This window comes from Ischnura elegans, chromosome 12 (assembly GCF_921293095.1).
Source record: "Ischnura elegans chromosome 12, ioIscEleg1.1, whole genome shotgun sequence".
Lineage (NCBI taxonomy): Eukaryota > Metazoa > Arthropoda > Insecta > Odonata > Coenagrionidae > Ischnura > Ischnura elegans.
In genome coordinates, this window is record NC_060257.1 from 1,241,259 (window position 1) to 1,263,452 (window position 22,194).

At 38.1% G+C, this 22,194-nt stretch overlaps 1 protein-coding gene across 1 annotated transcript in view; it reads left to right on the top strand.

Moving 5' to 3' along the window:
* The window catches only part of LOC124169085 (protein phosphatase PHLPP-like protein), a 204,865-nt gene that overhangs the window by 133,853 nt on the left and 48,818 nt on the right, over positions 1-22,194 (top strand). The window contains exons 13-14 of the mRNA XM_046547559.1: positions 1,416-1,631; positions 16,014-16,179. Of these exons, the coding sequence (XP_046403515.1) occupies positions 1,416-1,631; positions 16,014-16,179 (382 nt within the window). The remainder of the gene's footprint in view (positions 1-1,415; positions 1,632-16,013; positions 16,180-22,194) is intronic.

The following is a 22,194-nucleotide window of genomic DNA, read 5'->3' on the forward strand; positions in this document are numbered from 1 at the left end:
GGAGTTCAAAAGTAACCTTAAAGCGATCTACTGTCTATCAATTACTGTTTATAAAGTTAATTGATACTTTTGAAAATCACATTTAGGCTAAAGTAACTGCAATCAAATCCAACTACTTTTTATCGGTACCTACCCGACGGCACAGCATCCTCCGTATCTAATTTGTATCTGCATAGTATCCATTGACCACGGGGATACTTGATGCCACTCCGTCTCTTTTCGTCTATAGATATGATCTACGTACGGTCTATTGGCGGAGTGCATATGAAGCATGTCAATGTCTGCTACAAAGTGCGTACGAAAGGATACGAAGGGTGCATGAATGCAGTATATGTACTCAGCTATGCAGGAATACAGCTATAGCGACGCCATACCAGGAATGGGAAGTTCTCAGAGAGACTCAAGGTCCCAAGTAGTTTTATCAATTAAGAGTAAATGCTTATTTATTTTAACAATAAATTAGATATTACACGTAGCACATGAGCATTGAAAAGCTTACTCTTCAGCCTGATGAAATAAGAAATTTTCAATGATAATTGCCAATTAAATAAAATCGTTGACACATCAAGAAGAGGGCAGATATTATCCCATACTTATCTGAGAATCAATTGAGGTAGCCCTTACAGATACTTTTAATAGTGATGATGGCCACCACTTGGATGCCAATTGGAGGAGACAAATTTAACGGACCAATGAGAGAGCAGCAGCCACAACTGGTGGGACTGATGCCGTACATAACGAGGACGAGAATCATGAACCAGCATCTGCCACCTGGAGATGCTGGCAGTAGTGCCAGCGAAACTGTTGCCAATAATCAACAACTGACGTGGTAGCACCGGAAGAATAGAGATATTGGAACCTCAACACCGTGGAAACCTACATAGTCACTTGAGCATTTAATTTTCTCAAAGCATTTCCTCAAATGCTTCGGCAGTGAATCATAATTAATGAGGAAATGTTTACAACACTATAGATTTTTACTTTTTGAGAGATGTTTTCCCATCGCCTTGCCTAAATTTTGAATGTACCATGAGTGATTTTAATCTTTCCTTCACTACAGCTACCTCTGGATTTTATGGGAGAGTTGGGAGTGAATGCGATGACTTCACCACAGATTACCCTAATGACTACGATAGACCTTTCAATTTGAGCACTCCATTGAGTGTTGGTAGTGTTCACTGCACAGCAACTTATGGCACTGCTTAATTTTTTGCAATACCTTTTGGGTTACCGCACTTACATCGAAGTGATTTACAAATAATATTGAAAACATCTTATCTGTAAATTCTTGTGTGTGTCTTCTTAAAATGTTTGCCTTCCTAGGCCCTACATAATAGATAAGTGGAGTTGTGATATTATTTCCTTGAATACAATTGAGGGCTATCAGTGAAGGAGAGGGTGTGCTACTCTTCCAGCTTGCAAGTGATCAACCTGTCCAACAACCGCCTGACTGGAGGCCTGCCACCGCTCGTTCTCGGCTCAGATGGGCTCCTGCCGTGGAGCAGCCCTCTCCTCTCACTGCGCCTCACAGGCAACGACCTCACCGACGCCATCTGGGAAGCACTCTCAGAGCTCACAGCCCTCACCCTCCTCCACCTGGCGTACAATGCACTCACAACAGTGCCAGAAAAGTGAGTCTCACGCAGAAGGACGTCATGAGAGCGACTCCATCCTTTTGCTTTCTCTTAATTTGCTTAGAAATCGCCACTTCATGTAATTCTGGATGTCACAAGTCTAAAGGTCAAATTTTGCACAAAAAAAGTGTTATAAATAAACTCCTTTTGGGGTGTTACTGCTATGTTGTTAACCCTTCAACTTCGGGAGTATATACTTGAATTTAGCTACATACCAGCCTGTGCGGAATAGAACCAAGAAATAGGTATTCTTCCCTGTAGCTTGGCAGAGTGTCTCACAAGGAGTGATCCATTTTAATCTGGGGCAACCCTTCTTGCTTTCTTACCAAAGGATGGGCATACATTTGGGACCTTGTTGTAGGCATAGTAACACTGTGGATTGGGAAGGAAACAGTACGAAATTGGCAGTACGATAGGAAATGCAGAGGGGAGGCTCCCGCTGCCGTGACGGATGGGCGGGGAGAGATAAGCCATATCATAGCGACCCCCAAAGTGAAGGAAAGTGCACTTGGTCTCCACCCAGGTAGCAATATACATTGTGGGAAACTGACGTAGCTAGTCGAGCAATGGTCAAACATTGAAAAATGCTTTTCCCGCAATCTGCATACAACCGTTTAAAAATGTTCTTGCAGTCTAATGGTTAAACTACTATGAAACATGGAGATCTCTGATTTTAAAATGTAAACCCCTACACAAATATCCCACAGCATTACTTCCCAACAGTCACTTTCCTCTATAAATATAGTAACATTACAGCAACTAAAATTTTTTTTATTTTTGCAGTCTCTGAGATCTATGAATCGCTTCTTCTGGTTCAGAATCCTCATAGTGTTATTCAATTCTACATGACCTTCACAATGCTCTGGATCAACTTCATGATATTTCTTTGAATCAAAAATCAATCATCTATGTACTATCGTTTTCAAAAGTATGTAGACACCCACGAGCCCCACTTAACTGATGTGGTAGGGTTGGTAAAAACTTGGAAGAGGTAGCCGGCATCTCTCACCACTACGACGGCAAGAGCCGATGGGGACGGACGCGGGGGCGACCGGGCTAGCGAGACAGGAGTCAAAATACAGGCTCAAATGCTCTAGCGGATAGAATGCACTGAGGAAACTCACGTCCACGCACAGGTTGGGCCGTCAGAGTTTTCTTGTGAGCTCCGTGGCGAGGATTCCCTCTCTTCAGATTCACATTTGGACTCACCATGAACACAGAATGCGTATGTGGCTCCGTAGCTCAGTAGGAATACTTCACGCGCATTTGATGCACTGAAGTTATGGGGGGGATTCGAATCTGAGCTAATTTTAATTTGTAAAAGGTCAATTGATAACATCAACATAATAGATATATGTAGTTGACTCAAGAAAAAATTAACACCTAATTTTTTTAGCGACTAAGTTTTTTAAATTAATTACTCAACACATTTATTTCTATGCAAGTTTATTCAAAGAGTGGAAATAAGCAGGGGAAGTGGCAGAGGTTGTAATTTGTCCTTCCTACTGTCAAATTTCCATTGATAAAAATCTCTACTGATATTATGGACAATACTCAATAAATAGCCAGATACACTCGTTGTTGAAATCATAATGTTAGCCCTAGATGATTGCAACTTAATCGATAACACTGATCAACCAAAAAATAATTATTTCTGTTCTAGCCATGTTTTTGGGTGATCCTCTGGTATTTTTCAGGCTGATTCCGAATCTGGTCCCAGATGTTTTCTATCATGTTAAGTTTTTTTAGGACAATTGGATTTAAAGGGAGTTTAAGTACAGTGGAACCTCGTTAAAGCGAGTACGGGCTATAGCGACACCCCCGATATAACGAGAGATAGCCGATGCACCGTCAATTGACCCTATAATAACAGTGTTAAAAAATTCATTTTTACGAGACCCTTTTGGTGTTGGCTCTCGCCATAGCGAGGGTTTCACCGCCGGAAGACTTTCATCAAGACTCCTTAACCTCTGCAATTGCTAGCGATGTGTTAGAAATGAAGTTAATGGAGTGCTCAGTCTCAAATTTATGTGGTAAACTGTCGTTCGATAAATAAGTAGTTAATTTTGGTGAAAATATTGTGGCATTAGCATTCGCGAATGCTTCATCTTCTTTTGTTCCTCGGGCGGCAGAAAGCAGTCGGCAGCATACCCGCACGTCCGTGAGTTGCGGGAATAGAAAGCATTTGATGGCAGCAACCATGGCCAAAAAAACACCAAACACGTCTAACCGAGAAAATAAAAATAAAGGAGTATATGAGAGTGTCGAAATTAATTTATCTTCCTACTCGCTCTGCAAAATTAAAAAAACAAAAGCGCCCAAGGAATGCAGACGATGAAGAGTTACAAGGAGCTTTGTTCGGGTGGTTTTGCCCACTCAAATCTGCGGGAACTTCTGAGAAAGGGGCTACGGAACTTTTTTACATACAACTCCCCGACAAAACCCTTGCAGTTTGAAGTATTTCTTGCAATGATGCCTCTAAAGGTAGGTAGTGTGCCTTAGCGATAAAGTAGGATGTACGAAGCAATGATACTCAGCGTGAATTGTCCGGATGGACGTATTTATCTCCGTTGCGAATTTGCAAGGGTGAACTATTCGCGTCAGTGGTCGGAGTCGTACTGGCGCTCTCTTTTGTCACGTGGGTAGCCGAGCATCCCCTGGTGGCCGCTGGAAGAACTCACAGAACAACTAACTCTCGTTTGCAATGCCGTGGTAAACTCTGTGTATTATTTCAAATACGTCGCGAGCGTAACACTCAAAAAGAAACTTTTTTTCAACAACGGCAATTGTAATCACATCATTTTTCAAGCTTAGCAAACTTTTTACCGTAGATGATGAAGATATTACATTATCTGATAGAAAAAGTCTTCTAAGGCGGGAACGTTATATAACCTTCCGCCGTATTCGCCTGTAGAAACAAATGTATTGCGTTATTTCACTTCACTGCCGCTTAACGTACAGAAACAATAAACATACACCAATGGAAACATTTGAGGCATTAAATAACCGCGATACTGTTTTATCAGTTAATTTTTGAATTTTCAGTGAAAAATACCAAAATAATAGAATGATCACGTAAATAAACTAATTAAGTGTGTAGAAAAATGGCTTCGTCGGTTGTGCATTGGCACATTGATTGACGAAAATATGCTTTGCATGATTTTTATTCAGTGCGGCGCTTAGAAATTGTTTGAATAGTTAGTCGTTGTTTGAGTAAGGAAATTTAGTGATGCAAAAAACATCGCCTTTCGTCTGGATTTATGCTTACGTTTATCAGATAGATGTTTATCTGTCGCCGCACCACTCCTGTTCCTGTATATCTGTTTGCAACAGGTATATTGGCTATTATTTGCTCCACCTCCGGTAAAGCGACAATTCGCTATAGCAAGTGTTTATTAGTGCACCGTGGGGTGTCGTTATATCGAGGTTTCACTGTAAATAAATTGTGAATTAAAATAATGTGAAAAATCGGTACTTAATCGGAATTTTCTCGCATATTAAGCTTCTGATGAATCCCATCTCAGTGTCACCACTAATCTGATAACATGTTTCTGAACTTTTTTTGGTGCCGTTTGTGCATCAGTAAAATATTCTGGTGGAAACGGCGCCAATGTTTGTAGGAAAAAAGTTCAGGTGTGAGCCGATGAAGTGATTTGTTTTGAATACGTAGAGCAGCCCATTTTTTGTGTAATTTTATTACATTGACCACCAGATCACGATGATATTTAGCCATTCTCTTTCCTAGAAAACCTTTAACTGCATTTTTGAATGCCTTCCACGCGCTTTTTTGTTGAACTCTAGCTGACAAAATTCGGAATCCTTCAGCGCTACTTAAAAAAAATCTGTGGCCCAATAAAAAATCCTTCTATTATCTGTTTTTCACTGATTTTAAGGACATTTGTTTCAAATTAGTAAAACCTGTACCATTTTCGCACAAATCTTTTACACAATTTTGAAAAAGCCCTAATTTAATACTTAGAGGTGGTAAAATAATATTTTTAGGATCGTAAAATAGTTGAAAAAGACATTTTTGAATCCAGGAACACCAAATCTTACGTTATAGCCAATCTTTTTACAAGTAACGATTTTTTTTGTCTCTGCTATCCCATTTGCAGAAGAAGCAATAATTTCATGTAGTCAAACTGTATGCCTATTAAAAATGCAGCTACTTTTGAATTCCCACAAATTTTGCGTACTGAAAAATTTACTGTATATTCTGGTAAGATTCTTTCATGTCAGTTCCGTGAGCTAATGCTTTCGAAGGAAGTTCAATTCCATTATGTTAGAAAACAGCCTTTAGGCTGACGTTAAAGGAATCAATGAACCCAATCATCTGTGTTGTATTCAAAACTAAGAATATCCATAAGAGGGAGAACATCATTGCAAAAATGAAGATTGTTTTCATGGGAAAAAATGATTTAAATTCGTCATTGAGAGATCTATGCATAGAAATTTTTTTATTTGGATCCAGCAAATCCCAACCCTTCAATTGTGATCTTAAGATTTCATTCTGCTTTTTAGACAAATTTAAATTGCACGATAGATCACTTAAATCCCATTGCATCATAGAATGAGGTCTATCAGATATGTTTGGTCCGAAAATTGGGTCTTTCGAGTTTTCAAATCCATCATTCGCACATGCTTTCTGAATATTCGCTAAGATTAAAATTTTGTGTGGTTCCAGCACTGGTAAATTTTTCAAGTGTGGGGCTGATTCTAGGTTGTTTGGATCTTTTACTGTGTGTTTTAACTTTGGTGTTTTCCTTTAATTTCTGTTTCACAAAAATAGTAGTCAGAAATATGATCCTTAGCTTCCCGCTGAATCATGAGAATGGAAAAATTCATATGACATTTTCCATCAGTCCAACCAATGAGAAGCCTTTCACTCCTGCTACATATCGCAGGAGGCTCTGATCCTGTATCCAAGTCACCCAACAGAGTCAAAATAATGTCTGAAACACTGTCTCAAAAAGGTAATACATATTTCCTTATCATTGTGACTACTGGGGTGTTACACAAAATTTCAATTACATATATTCAAAGAGAAGGTACTCATTCAAGATGCCAATGTGAACCTTCATCAACCAATGGGAGAGGGATCCACAGGAGCGGCTGTTTGACTAGCCTTAATTAATGGCATACTTTTATGAGTTTTCTTAAAAATTAAGTCTTCTTTCATGATAACCATAGCATGGTTCCTCATGGTAAATGGTTTTCTCTCATTTTTATATTTTACCTGAGCATAAAAAATAAAATGGCAAATGTCATCTATTTTAAACAGTCAATAGCATTTTAAACCTGCAGATAAATTACAGAAATAATTTTTTACCTCAATTCACGGATAGTATAACTTGGAATTTAGATTTGATGACATTATATAGGATAAAAAAACCTAGGATTTGAGAAATATTATTTATTTATTTTCCATCACTTTAGCTAGGGTAGCCTATTTTATCTCAATTTATATTTTTCTATTTTCCAAAGCTAGTACACTATTTTTCAGTTCATTATATTACGCTTATGCTTTCCATACTTACTTCTTCTCGTTGCATGTATTAGCATCTGTTCTTTTGTTTTATATAATATTTGAATGAGTTTCTACAAGATGAGATTCCTCCAACTCAGAGAAATTATTCGCTTTCGCTGTTTTTTTAAACTCGAAAGTCGCGGTTTTCACGTAGGTAATAACAAATGCCGTTGTAATGCACTGTAGACAGCCAATAGGAAAGCTTCTTACAAATCTATGAGATTAATAATGCTACGCTATTGCCGATCAAGTGATTTTGATTGTTGATCAAGGATAAGATGTTGGTGAAACGGATGCGAGATTTGATCTCGGATCAGGGAATTGATGCCGATCAACTGATCACCGATCAAAGAGAGGTTGGTGAAATCGGCCCTATGTCTTTGTGATAGCAGTTAAATAAAATAAGTCGAGTGCTTCTAACAAAAATAAGGCATTGACCTCATTTGGTAAGTCTTACAAAACTGGCATTCCTAAAATCATGTTAACTTAAACAGATAGTTTCGTGGAATTTGAAACTTTTCATCATTAATTTAGATAGATCGATATGTATATTTTTTTCAGATTATGGCATATCTAGCATAAGTGGAAGTTTTAATGAAAACAGTGTTTCAATGGACAAAGTGAGTCATTTAGTCCTCTCTGAAGAGAATGAGATTGAATTTGTATGAGTAAACCTAAATAACATCTGCACAATTATTATTTTATGGAAAATACATCAACTATTATACTCAATCAGTGTTTCTGTGATTCCTATTAATATCCCTAAATCTTGCACTTATTAATCCAATTAAGTAAAATGAACTAAACTTAAAAATTTTGTTACCGAAGACCAGAGAATAGGAATTGTGAAGGCAATTGAATCAAATAACTCAGGGGTGTACATCTTGCAGTGTGACATGTTTGAAATTAAGGAGGATTTCTTTGAATTACCTCTTAGAAGTGGTACCATTGGTATATTTGTAGTAAAAAAATTAGAACATCTGAATTACATCACAATGACTTTAGGCGTGCCAGTTATATTATCTCTGTTTGGAAAAAATGCACTGCATAAACGTGCTGCATGCATAAACGCACCACGGTGTGCCCTACACATTCGGGTTTAATGTCTTGCGTCAAGCACCTTCTGATAATCAACAGTTTTTATTTTACTATCAGGCGCAAGATAAAGCGGATGAAGCTAAATAAATATAGCGAAGCGAAGGAATGACGCAGCGAGGGGGGTTAAACCCCCCCCCCTCCAAGAGCTCAGGCAACTTTTTTATAAGAACTTTTGTTACTAATATTAGGGGGAAGGATGAGTAACAAGCAAAACATATTTAAAAATTCACACAGCAGCAAAACCCACTATGTTGAACCATTAATTATCTTAAAAAATGCCTGGGGGAGGGCCCCCACACCTCTCGCTTACCTTAGCGAATTTTCTATACCTTACAGACCCATATTATTAGCTGCCCCTGAAACCCCCCTATCCTTTCCTAGCTGCAACCTTGGAGTGAAGGAAGAAATACAAAGGATGGTTCACTGACTCATTAACATACTGCGTTTAATTGACCATGAGAAAATCATGGCTTTTCATTAGCACATGAGCACAAATATCACAAAAACTGAAAGACTGACCATGCGATTTGTTTATCGTTATTACGAATGCAACACGAATTGGAAATTGAATACGTTTAAGCTCAAAAGGGCATATACCTAAGTTGAGATCTCGGAATCTTCGGAATGAGAACCCCCTCATCTTTGAGTTTTCCTTTGAGTTAAGTCGCGTGAATCACATTCTTGATCAATTTTTAAAAATCGCGTTCCGTTGGATAGTTATAGTTGGTTTAGATTTCGAAAGATCATGAACTCAGAGCCTACATTTAGCTGTAAATCGTGCCTTGGTAAGCCAGGTACGTCCAAGAACTTAAAATATTCAGATTGATAGTTGGTGATTTCGTCTTCTTTTGTCACACAGTTAAAAGATTCAAATTCATGCTGAGTATCAATTATTTGATCTTATTTACCTCGTTCGAGTAATCCACATCTTCGTTCTAGGCCGTCAAAATTGTTTGCTCAATAAACCAATTTTGATGTTTGTGGTGATCAATCATATTCTGGAGCACTTTGTTGATGAGCCCACCTTCCGATGAAATTTATTTGCAAAAATTCCGAGGAAGTGTTCTTTTTTCTCGATTCCTCGACAGGAACACGGAAATGGTTTGTCAACAATTGCTTGGAGATTTGTTTACAAACACGGTAGTGAAGAGTCTACTTGAGCTGGGCTTACAATTAACTCGAATTAAATTTCTCAAAACAATATCAATATTTTGAATATAATTAGTAAATAAAATGTTATATTGCTTCGAAGTTCAGTTATTAAATTGGAAAAAACAAAAACAATAATTTAATTTGTAGTTTTGACTTATCAATTGTTGTTGTGTTACTAACTCCTAAAAACATATCACTAAGAAAGAGATCAATTTTATGTTAAATTATCCTTTTTTTATGTCCTATATATGTTATACAGGGCTGAGACAAATTCAAACAACCTAATATCATTAAAATCGGTGCAGCCGTTCTCGAGTTATAAGTGTTCTAACTAACACGATTTTCGACTTTCTTTTATATATGTATATAGATGTTGATGTTATCAATTGACCTTTCACAAAATAAAAGAAATTAAAATTTGCTCAGATTCGAATCCCCCCCATAACTTCAGTGCATCAAATGCGCGTGAAGTATTCCTACTGAGCTACGGAGCCACATACGCATTCTGTGTTAATGGTGAGTCCAAATGTGAATCTGAAGATAGGGAATCCTCGCCATGGAGCTCACAAGAAAACTCCGACGGCCCAACCTGTGCGTGGACGTGAGTTTCCTCAGTGCATTCTATCCGCTAGAGCATTTGAGCCTGTATTTTGACTCCTGTCTCGCTAACCCAGTCGCCCCCGCATCCGTCCCCGTCGGCTCTTGTCGTCGTACTGGTGAGAGATGCCGGCTACCTCTTCCAAGTTTTTACCAACCCTACCACATCAGTTAAGTGGGGCTCGTGGGTGTCTACATACTTTTGAAAATGATAGTACATCATCATCACAATCATCACCATTTTCCAAGAAAAAATCATCCTCAAAACCCATATAATGATTTTTATCATCAGCATTAATCTTGATGTACAATTGTTTCCATCAACTTCAGTAACTGATTAAGTAGGAACAGCCCAATAAATATTTACCTTTGATTTCTCTGAAAGATGGAATACCTCATCAAATTTTACATTGTGTGCCACAACAAACTTTCTTTTTAATGGGCACCAAACTTTGTACCTCCTGGCATTCCTGTCATATCTAACAAACACACAGTCCATAGCCCTCTGATCATATATATCTCCTGCATGATCGAGCCACTCTCTATAGCCAAATACCATGAGTCTTTCAAAGTTGTCGTAAATGACTTCTACACTTCTCCACAATACCACATGTATCTGATTTTTCACAGCTCTTGATGGAGAAAAGTGTCTCACACAAGTGCCACACTCATGGCTCCTGCCCAAAACGACTTTGGTAATCCTAGCTGCATCAACATGCACCTCACTGCATTGGCTAATGTCCTATTATCATGTAGGCATAAATCCTAGTCACTCTGAAATACCATTTTGCTCTGGCAAACTTTTAACTGTTTTCTTGTGAATCATTCCATCCTCACTCATAAAGAATTAAAACTCACCATTGATGTATTGATATCCACCCTCTGTCTGCAGTGCTCGAGTCTTACTGTCATGCAAAAATAAAATATGATTACATTGCTTGAACACATTGAATACATGACTTTTCTTTGCTAAAAATTACACAGTTTCAAATCTGGAATAATCATCGATGAAGTTTATAACATACCTTCAACCTCCTAAAGACCTTCAACTTTTCCATCACATCAGAGTGAATCAAATCCAATGGTTCAGGTGACTTTCACAGGAACTTACCTCAGGAAAACCTACTTTTATTGCTTTCCCCTTTTCACAGACATTACGTTTGGTTTCAAGCTTCCCTCTACTTTCAATTTCAGGGATCCTTCTGATGGTTTCAGCATCTAAATGACCCAACCTTGACTGCCATTCCAATGATGCCTTGATGATCAATTACTTACTGCATCCTTTAAACCAGCTTTTTAATACCGGTGTCATACCATTCTCCCGCCACGTCTCGCAGCCACCAGCACTGTAAGGAGTGTGGTCAATGATATCCCAGCCAAATTCATTGAGTATGGCGATCGTTTGATTTGACACATGTAGACACACTTTTTCTAGTGTTCATCGGTGAGCTGCTTTGGGACTCACCTGGCAGACACCATGTTGTAACGGAGAACCTCCAGCACAATATTCTGCATGTAGAAGTTGCCACACCCTTCATTAAGACCTTCCTTTATCTTTTGAAGGGTTATTTTTCTGTTATTGTGCACCATCTCGTCAATTCGAGCCGTAGTTGAAACTCGGCCTCCCCGACTGCTGCTCGCCTTGGACGTTTTCCCGTCAATCAGAAAACTCCCAACACCATTTCCACACGTTTTTGATGCCCATACACTAATTGTCATATACTTTCCCTAGCTGGTGACGAATTTCTATCAAAAAAAACTTTTTTCATTTCAAATATTGAATGACTTAGCGTAGTTCGCACCTGGCCGGTGAGCTAAGCGGAGACATTCATCCTCAACAACTGCTACACAGCGACTGAGTGACCTAAGGTAACGTGAGTGGTTCTAAATTTTAGTGTAGGAATCAAGGAATGCAATACTGTAGTCAAATTTTGGGTAGCAGTTCGCATTTGGAAATGGCGTCGTTGGAGACCTTACTTTTCAATACACCATTGTATATAGTTCATCAGTCCCAATATTTGCAACAGCTACACTTCCTTCACCCGTTAACACTTCTTCTGCACTAGCTTTTAGGGAGACAAACAAATTTTTATCATGACAAGTACATATGGCCATTAGCAGCACAGTCTTTTCTACCATTCCCTAACAGCACCATTCACTGGACATGGATGAACAACTAGTATTTCAAGTACTAATACAAACTCTATTCATCTTATTTTCTTCATTACAGTTGATTTCAGCAATTTTGACTTTCCCTTATCCTTGTGGTCATCATAACAGTCTCTCACAATGTGACCTAACTTACCACACTGGATAGATTTGCACTCTTTCAAAAAATGACCACATTTTCCATGCTGAAAACATTTCCTTTCTTGATCCTTACCAGCATTCAATCCAGATGATCCAGACTGCTTGTATTCTCCACCATTGCATTGGTAATGGCTTCCACCTCTATATACTCCTCTGACATGGCCACAATCCTGGTCAAAGTTGCTGCCTCCTCACCCTCTGGAACTTGTTGACGTGAAAGCACACTTACATTTTCATACTTGCGCAAGTTATCCTCTAGGAGATGAGCTGCTTTTACTTTCTCAGTTGCTATGTCGGCTGCAAGCATTACTAGCATTTACTAGCATTGAAATTAAGATCTCTTTTGTGAGCCCAACTAAGAACACCCCAGGCATTTAATTCCAAGCCACTTCTCATCACGCATTTCAAACCATGAATTTTTGCCTTATAATTACTAGTGCATGGGCACATTGTCTGTCTTAACAATGCTCATTATTGCCTTCATTTTTTTTCTGGACACTCAATAAATGTGAAAGACAAATGTATTGTTTGCAAACCATCCCATGCATCTTTGGCTTTTTTGCAATCCCCGATGTCTTCAATGTACGTGTCTGTGACTCATTGATTTAAAGATAAAAGCTAGAGTCCTCTGCTGCTGCTCAGTTTAATTTGCACTGACGTCTTCAAAATCCGGATCAATGGAATTCTAAATGTTTTTCTCAACCAACTCAAACGACCTCTCTCGACATCTTTGCCTCCCGCTCCAATTTTAATAACCAAGTGAAAAGTCTATCCTTTTGACACAGACCTTTTGTATGTATTGTATGCATTGAAAATAATTGTTATTTATAGTATTATTTTTTTACATATTTATTTATCATATTTATATAATTTATTTTGTTTATAAGCCCAATGTAAAGGCCTTAGTGCTGTTTTTGGTGTGTTATAAATAAATAAATTAGCTCTAACTTGGCCTCCGGAGACCTTATGTAATAATTTCCAGTGTGGAGTTTGGGGATGATATCTTTCATCTCATTATCCACCATTTCCTCTTGCTTGGACACCAGCTTTCTTTAGTCTCCCATGTATCACTGCCATATCACCTATCCTTCAAGGCCCATAACTCCTTGTTACTATTTCATGAATGTGTAATGTGTAGTGATAATGCAAGTGATTTTTGAAACTTCTATTAAGAAAAAATACTCCATGCCCCTCACAAACTCTTAGGAACACTCACACATACGACTGACTCATAACTGCGGTGCAGCGCAACAATTAAAAAAAACTCAAGAAAAGTGCAATGCATGGCATTGTTAAGGAGTATCTGTTACCTACTACAATATAATAGCATGTGCATCACCAGCTCAGTTGCTGATAAGTAAAAGGCTGAGAACCAAATTACCTACCACATAGTAGCAAATTGTGAAAACCACAGATTCAGAAAGATGCACATATATAATAAGTTAACGTTTAAGGTTTAACTCTTGACTATCTGAATTAATGGCAAATTTAAATGACCAACCACAAATAGTGAATGAAAATAATTTCACTAACGGTGTGAATTAGCAGGAAAGCTCTGTAAAAAACTTATGATCGCCTCCATAATTTTATTTGCCAAGTAAAAAAGTTTATATATGTAACACGTTAAAGAATGCAAGATTGACCAAAGTGTCACATTACACCAGGCATCCACTGGTTTTTTTCTCCAGGTTTTAATTTTTAAAAATTCAACATTTTTACCCTATCATGGGTCTAATTTATTCTTTTTTTGAGAGAAATATTGTCCGCAGTACTGAACAGGCGTTCACTGAAAACAGTATAGTGGTCAATGTTGATTTTGAAGGGCCGCACAAAAATGCTTGGAGCACAGTTTACATTTTGCACAGGATCAATAGTGAAACTCCTCCAACTTCTAACACCATCCTCCATTAATTTGTGGTAACTTGTGAGTCAGTTCAAAGCAGTTTGTATTCTGTGATGTAGCTTAAAATATTACTTTGATTGACAGCTTATTTACATGCTTCACTGTCACAGGTTATATAAACTCAACAATAAACTGCTCAACACGCTGGTACAGCAACACCATGGATAAACTGAGTGGCCATGAATTAACACAAAATTGCAATGCAGTGTTGCATTCTGAAGGATAACCACACTTTTCAATGCTTTGCATAGGTTTATCAACTTACGAACAAGCTCTTGGAATGCTTCTTGCTCGTATGTCGAAGAATTACTGTGTATGTACATGATTCAATCATAAGACCATATTCAGATGAAACGATTTTCCGCTGGCCGCTGTTCACGGCACGGAACATGGCAATGTAGGAAGTCGTCTCGACCGAAAGCCGCCTGAATTTCATGTGAACAGCAGCCGGCGATTGGTCGTTTTGTCTGAAATTGGGCTCAATGTAGCATTGTCTGTATTTCACGCCATAGATGGCACATCGCCGGGCCGAATTGAAATAGGCGCTGTGCCATCAACGGCACGATTTGACTCGTTTGAAGACATCCATAGAGACCTATGGCACAGTCTAAACATGCTTGTGTTATGTCATGTTAGACTGTGGCTATTGTAAGTTGAAAGAATGGCACCGTGCCGCGGACAGCAGCAGGCGAAAAGTTAGCTCATTTGTAAGTGGCCTAAGCAGGCACAGCTACTGAAATGTTACAATGTTGGCAAGAGCGGCAAACTAACGAACCCATATATATGCGTGTTAGCGAGCTACTCTCGAATGAAAAAAAACGTGGACACCATGCAATCAAAAGTTAATACATGCATTTTTAATCTTTTTTTTACTTTTTGGGCTTGAATATGCTGCAGACCATTTCAGCTTTGGGCACCAAATTCAAATCCTTGCCATCGTTCTGAGCCGGATCCAAAGTACCGACTTAATGCGATCAGTTCTTGACACTGGTTCCATAGGCTAAGAACCAGCAGAGCAGAGAATCATGTACCAGGACCGACCCATCTCTAATGTGTATCTTTTTGTGATCTTGATTATGCATTGTATGATCTTAGGATCGAAACGTCGGGAGACATGGATGACATCAACCGGTGGAAAACCCGGGAAACTTTTCTGCAATGGATTATGCATTGGTTTTATATACATGTATATTGATGTAATGGTATGCCTTACAATTTCTTCTTTATCTCATTAATTCATGGAAAATAAATAAACAATTATTTTAAATATAGCTCAAACAAAGAACATGTATTATTACATTAGATTTATCTTGCAATCTGGTAATGTGACCTGTAAGACTTGAAGTACGTGAAACATTACGTATGGGAAATAGTAAAAAAAATGTAATAAAGGTAAAGGAAAGAGGAAATTTTATAATAAAAATGAAAATGGAATCAGCTAATTATTTGTGTGCAAGTAGTAATACTACTGACTTACTAAGTGTCATGACAATGTGCCACTGTACTTATGTAATTTAATTGCAAGTCATAGCAGATTTAATGTGGAACACTGATAGCGTATGAGGTCTTCCATGGCCCTCTTTCCCGTCACTAAAACTGAGGTACAAATGCATAATGACCTAAGAATCAAACCATTGGTCACAATTGAAAATATCTCAACCTCAATTTGCAAAAAAATGTAAGAAGTGATATTCAAGCCCCCAACTTTTGCATTGGATGAGTTCTTTCATGCTAACCAAAATAATAACAATAATAATGGCACATAATGACGTTGACCATCATATATTTTCAGGTGTGTTGAGATGTGGACTGATATGGAGGAGTTGGTGCTTTCTGGGAATACTCTCAGCTTCTTACCAGACTCGATTGGCCAACTTCAGAAGTTGAGAACATTGCGAGCACACTCCAACAAGTTGAAGCATCCCCCAAGAGGTCTAAGCAAATTGAACAATCTCAGGGTAAGCATGCGTTTACAATTTGCAAAAGAGTCCAAAAGTTTGCATCTTGGGAATGCATATGTTGACTCATTGGCCACACGCAAGCACTTGGTTTGCATAAATCCGTTTAAAAAATAAGAAGACTTTTTTATCAATATGTATATACTAGGTGGCATAGTATATGTGGTGGGGATAGCCAAAGATGGAGGCAAGGGTTATAGCAATCATTTGTTTTCCAAAAGGTCCAATTTGTAAGTGATGTGAAGCCACATCACCTCATTGTAAGACTTGGTGTTTTGCATATGTGTATGTATCAACTCAAATATGATGAATGTGTATTTATATGATTTAGCCTTGGGAGGGTTTCAACCATTAATGGTGTGCTGCTTCTAATAGTTGTGCCTACTTGGTCAGATTTGGAGGGTCACCCACTCAGTGGCAGATCTATGGGGAGGGGGGAGCAAAGGGGGCCATAGCCCCCCCTTGAGTATCCTATTTACACTAGATGGAATGGTAATTTTGCTACCATTATCACCAGCACAAGTGAAATTGGCTCAAATAATTCAGAAATAAGTTGCGTTTGGACTCATTGTTTAAATTTTGCATGGATTATGTACTAACTTTACCATCCCTTAGAGATATAACATTGAGAGTGGACAATGTCCTTGGTAGAATAGGGTGGGAGTGAGCATTAATACATGGTAGGTCTTTTTACAGGAGCTTTGAACGAATTTTTTTGTGCCGAATACTGAACAAATTCTTTGTAAATGAACAGAAGCCAATTTTGATTAAATTAACAAGGCGTCAATTTTCCGGCACAAACAAACAAATGTAGCTTATATGCAGACAGGGGTGTAGGAAAGCGACTGCCGCAGAAACAATAGACACAGCTTGTCCCTTGAGACTCAACTTACGTTAGCAAGAGTCCAGGTCCTTCGTCAGCCGCTCAGATTGACCCTTTCCTGTCCCCTTGACATGGCCACCTATTTGCAGTGTTTTTTAAAATAATTGTTGTTTACCTTAGAAATCTATAGTTAGAAATGAATTCTTTTCTTTTGCTTATCACATGGAAATTTCAATCAAAGTTCTAGTGTTACTATCAACTTAGTTATGGAATGGCAATCAACATAGGCCTTAATTGACATACACATTTGGAAAAAGTTGTGGTTCAATTTTCAAGTTTGTTGTGACCTCGGGCCGTATTCTGTAACTCCAAACCGATCGGTGCGGCACCGATTCGTTGGGTGCGACGTCACACCGACTCCCGGCAAGCAGTGGTGCGATTCTGTACGAACCTGATTGGTACGGCACCGACATGAGGACGGGAGATGGTCGGTAGCCATACCGACAGCAAAAAGGTGTCGGTATGGCCACCGACTAGTGGGTTTCATGAACTCCCCGGTGTGCATTGTACGTTTTATTTTGTTTTTACCTCATCACCGAGTAAATAATGAGGTTTGCTGCAATGTTATCTTTTTCTGCCCCTTCGAATACGCCTCTATAATTCACTGTGTCATCATCTATAATGATTACCTTGACAGAAATATAAGATATTGGTTAATAAACATGAGGTTTGCTAACATATAATGACTTTCTCTCATTTATGTTACCACTTTCACTCGCTTGTGATAGGATTTATTTCTCTCTATCATCATTTATTTGCTCCTTTGACATAAAAAAGATATTTTTGATTAAATATGAGTTTCGCCGCAATGTTATCACCCAGACGGCACAGAACCCTCCGTATCTAATTCGTATGTACATAGTACTCATTGACTAAGGGGATACTGTGCCGCTCCGTCGCTTTTCGTCAATGGATAATTTCCATTCGCGGCCTGTCGACGAAGCGCGTACGCAGCATGTGAATGTCCGCTACTAAGCACGTACGATTGGATACGAAGCGCGCAGGAACACGGCACTCAGGCTAATCTCAATCGATTAGGTCGAAATTAGATGTATCGTAACTCGCACGATCGAACGCAACACAATCGATAGCTACCGACCGTAGCGAGAACCTTGATACGAATCATCATGAATTGTAAGTTCTCAATAGGTAAATAAACCATATCATGAATTCTAATTACCATGAAAGACTCACGACCGACAAAGTTTTTGTCGGTTGTGAGTTTTTCATGGTAATTAGAATTCATGATATAGTATTATTTACCCATTGAGAACTTACAAAACTTATTCGGCCACTTAAATAACTGCGAAAAATGAGATTCTCAAGGCTAATTCACGCATCCCCAGCATCCAGCATTCTTAAGTGGCTCGTACTTACTTGGAAACCTTGAGATGTTAATAAGAGTAAATTCTTATTAATTTTGACACTAAATAAGACATCACATAGCCCACGAGCATTAAAAAGCTTACCCTAAAGCCTGACGAAATAAAATTTTTAAATAAAAATTGCCGATGAAACAGGATTGCTGACACATCTGCTATTAGTATGATCGAATTCATCAAAATGCAAGCAAAAATTAACGTATAGTTCAGTCTCAGCTACTAAAACTTACGCATATCAGGCGCTAAAGTATTTGAAAAATTATTTGGGATGAGTAAAAGTCCCTAGGTCACTGCAGTAAATGTATCAACCTATTAAAAATATGAAAGTCCTGCCAAATCACCAGCATAAACACTTGTAAAATAAGACATGTTATCTCTTAGATCACACCTCCGATTTTATACTTACTTTGCATGAAGTCACCACCACAAGAAATTTTAAAGAGGCAGGAAAGAAAAAACCCACAGAAATACAATACATATATTATGTATTTTCTATTGTCAACCACAATAATATTTCCAATTTTCTCTTCTATCCCACATCTAATTTAGCGAAACAATTACTCTTATTATCTTTCGAATAGAAAATTATTTAAAATAGGACTGGTCGATACATAAAAACTATCTTCAATACTTTCTCCGTTGAACGTCCACTATCACAGCATCAACTTGCACAAATAAAATCCACATCCACAAATATGTCACTTCTGCCACAATGTCTGTATTATGTATTTTCTATTGTCAACCACAATAATATTTCCAATTTTCTCTTCTATCCCACATCTAATTTAGCGAAACAATTACTCTTATTCTCTTTCGAATAAAAAATTATTTAAAAGAGGACTAGTCGATACATAAAAACTATCTTCAATACTTTCTCCGATGAACGTCCACTATCACAGCATCAACTTGCACAAATCAAATCCACATCCACAAATATGTCACTTCTGCCACAATGTCTGTCTTCTTGGCGACAGTTAACAGTGAAGCAATGGTACCTTCCTCCAATCTGGGCCCCTTCAATTCAGCAAGAATTTTCTCCTCGTCCTCTCGTCCAAGGCCACAGATTACTTTCTGATATCACAATGGTGCGATGTGAAGCTCACACACCTAAAATAAATAAATAATAAAATACCATGTAACTTATTAGGTCAAATCATTTCCAATTTTTGGTATTTCTGCTTGAGAAATCAAATTACTAGGCTCGTAAATATAGTAAATATTTGTATGCCTGATATTTTTATTGTTTTACACTATAGCATAAGATAATTTGAAATGATGAAATCCGACGTGTAATACACCATAGGGCAAGCTAAGAAGCAATATTCGATCCTATAAACTTGGCAGCTTATTCCTAGTTTCTCCTTTTAACCACACGTTCACCGAATGAATTAATACAAAAAAGACAACTAAAATGCAAGAATTTTCAAAAGAATTGCTGCTACAATATTTTCAATCACCATTTTTAGTACTGAATAGTACTATAGTACTTCAGTACTGAATAGTTCGGGATGTTGATGCATCAACATCCCGAAGCCACTTCTAACTTAAAATTACATCCAAATAATTACAGCAAGAAAGAGTACATACCTCACAGTTTTTCGTAGGGGTGAAATGTTTTCTTCTTATCGCCCAAATGCACTTCTTCTTTAACTCAGGATCTTTTGGAAAGCTAAAACCTTGAACCATGTCCCGGAGTTTCCATTACGTCATCCCGATAATAAACACACGAAAGGCATTTTTAACAAAAATATCTCACAAACACGTTTCTGAAGCCCAGTGAATGAAATTAAAGAATAAGGGAAACTTCACTATTACCAGACACTCTATTTTTCACAAACTTAACCACAAAAATCCCTGAAATGTGGTAAGACGTTACGTAAACGACGCGATCTCCAACGGCTTGTGAAGACATGTGATCTTTCTAGGAGGATATGGCACGATGGCACCAGATGGCACCACCCGCGAAAGAAAGTAGTCCCAGACCGAATACAGTTTTATCGATGAGATACAATTTTATCGATACATATGAATTTGCCAGTCCTCGTGCATTTTTTTTCGTCATTATAGGAAATAAAGAAACAAAACCTTTTTAATAACTTCCTAAGCGCGATTTTTGTATCTTGATGGTCCACCCTCGTATTCAGGTACGAAAACTTCCTGTGCCGTCTGGGCACTTTATCTCACTCTGAATAGGCAACTTTTATTTCACTCAATCATCAATTGGCATTTCTCTCGGCATAGAAATAAGATCTTTTTATTCAAGTATGAAGTTTGCCACAACGGTTCACGAAGTTCTTTCATTTGTAATAGGCAGCTATATTTCATTTTATCGTCAGCCATTGATTTCCTTGACAATAGAAGAAGATATTTGTTAATAAGTATGAGGTTTGCCGCAATATTATCATTTTCTCTCACTTGGAATGCGCAACTTATATGTAGTAATCCTATGTACATATATATACGTTCACGTTCCATGGTATGTGATTTTCGTCTGCTACGGTGCCAATGGCATAACCTTCCGTTGATAACATTTAGACGGAACTTACTTAATGACAACTATATTACCAAATCATGAATAAATAGCAATAAACAGAACCAATATTTAGAAAAAGAAACTACGATCTCTAGGATAGTTTCAATAATTCATTCCAGCAACAACAATCTCCATCACATTCAAACTTTAATGTGATGTTGTAACGCTGTTTCCTTCGACTATGTAGGTACAGCATTACTACCACACATTATGTAAGCATTGTTAACAACTTATCCAATATCGATTATCTTAATCTAGCAATAAGTCGTAATTTCCGCAAATAAAAAGATTGAGAAGGACGACAACAAACTGTGCCAATAAGTTCCACTTTTTTCTACCTTTCTTTCATTGGTGGTAATGCGTTAGATGACTTCTAACTTCGGATACATTCGGATTTTCCCTGTTTGGGAAGGAAGGGGAACCGTACCGACTGGTTTGAAACCGACGACCTTACAGAATCGCTGAAAGTGCCGTCGTCGGTACGGAATGATGTCCAGTCGGTGGGCTTGAAAGGGAAACCGATCAGTGCGGTACCGACGAAATACAGAAAACGGCCCCTCATTCTATTTTCTCTCATATATTATTTCTTTTCAAGTCCCCATATTCTATCACATCACTACCTACCTTTGTACCACATAAACATATTCGTGGTGACAGCTTGTCTAATGGCCTGTTTTGTCGAATTCTGCTTTTGGAAGTTTAATTCCACATTCCATAGGAAGTGCATCGTATGCAAGCCATTACTTAGACTCATTCATTCAGTCTTGCTGATGGTGTCCTCGAATAGCATTTTTGTAGAATCCCTAATATTCACCTTTGTTTCCTTGAAAATCAAATCTAAGGAACTATTATGCAACTGTTATTTACTTAGTTACTATATACTATGAAGCTACCAAAGGTATCTTCAGCGTGGGGCTATTTTCTCACAGCCATTTTCTCAGGCAAGCCTTGTTCAAAGCCTATTTACCTTCCTTTATATTACTTGGAAAATCATCACCAAGAGTCCATTTATTAATCCATATGCCTGAGATTACCTACATACATATGTGTACCTTAATCCCCCTTTTCAAGTTGTCCCTCACTTCATTCTTGGCTCTGGAACAAGCAGTGTTGTTGCGTTGCACGTGTTTCACATATGTAGCTATATCTGTGTGCAAGGTGGAATATTTCAATGTATCTAGTACATATACACAATTCTTTGCCTTTCATCATGTCTA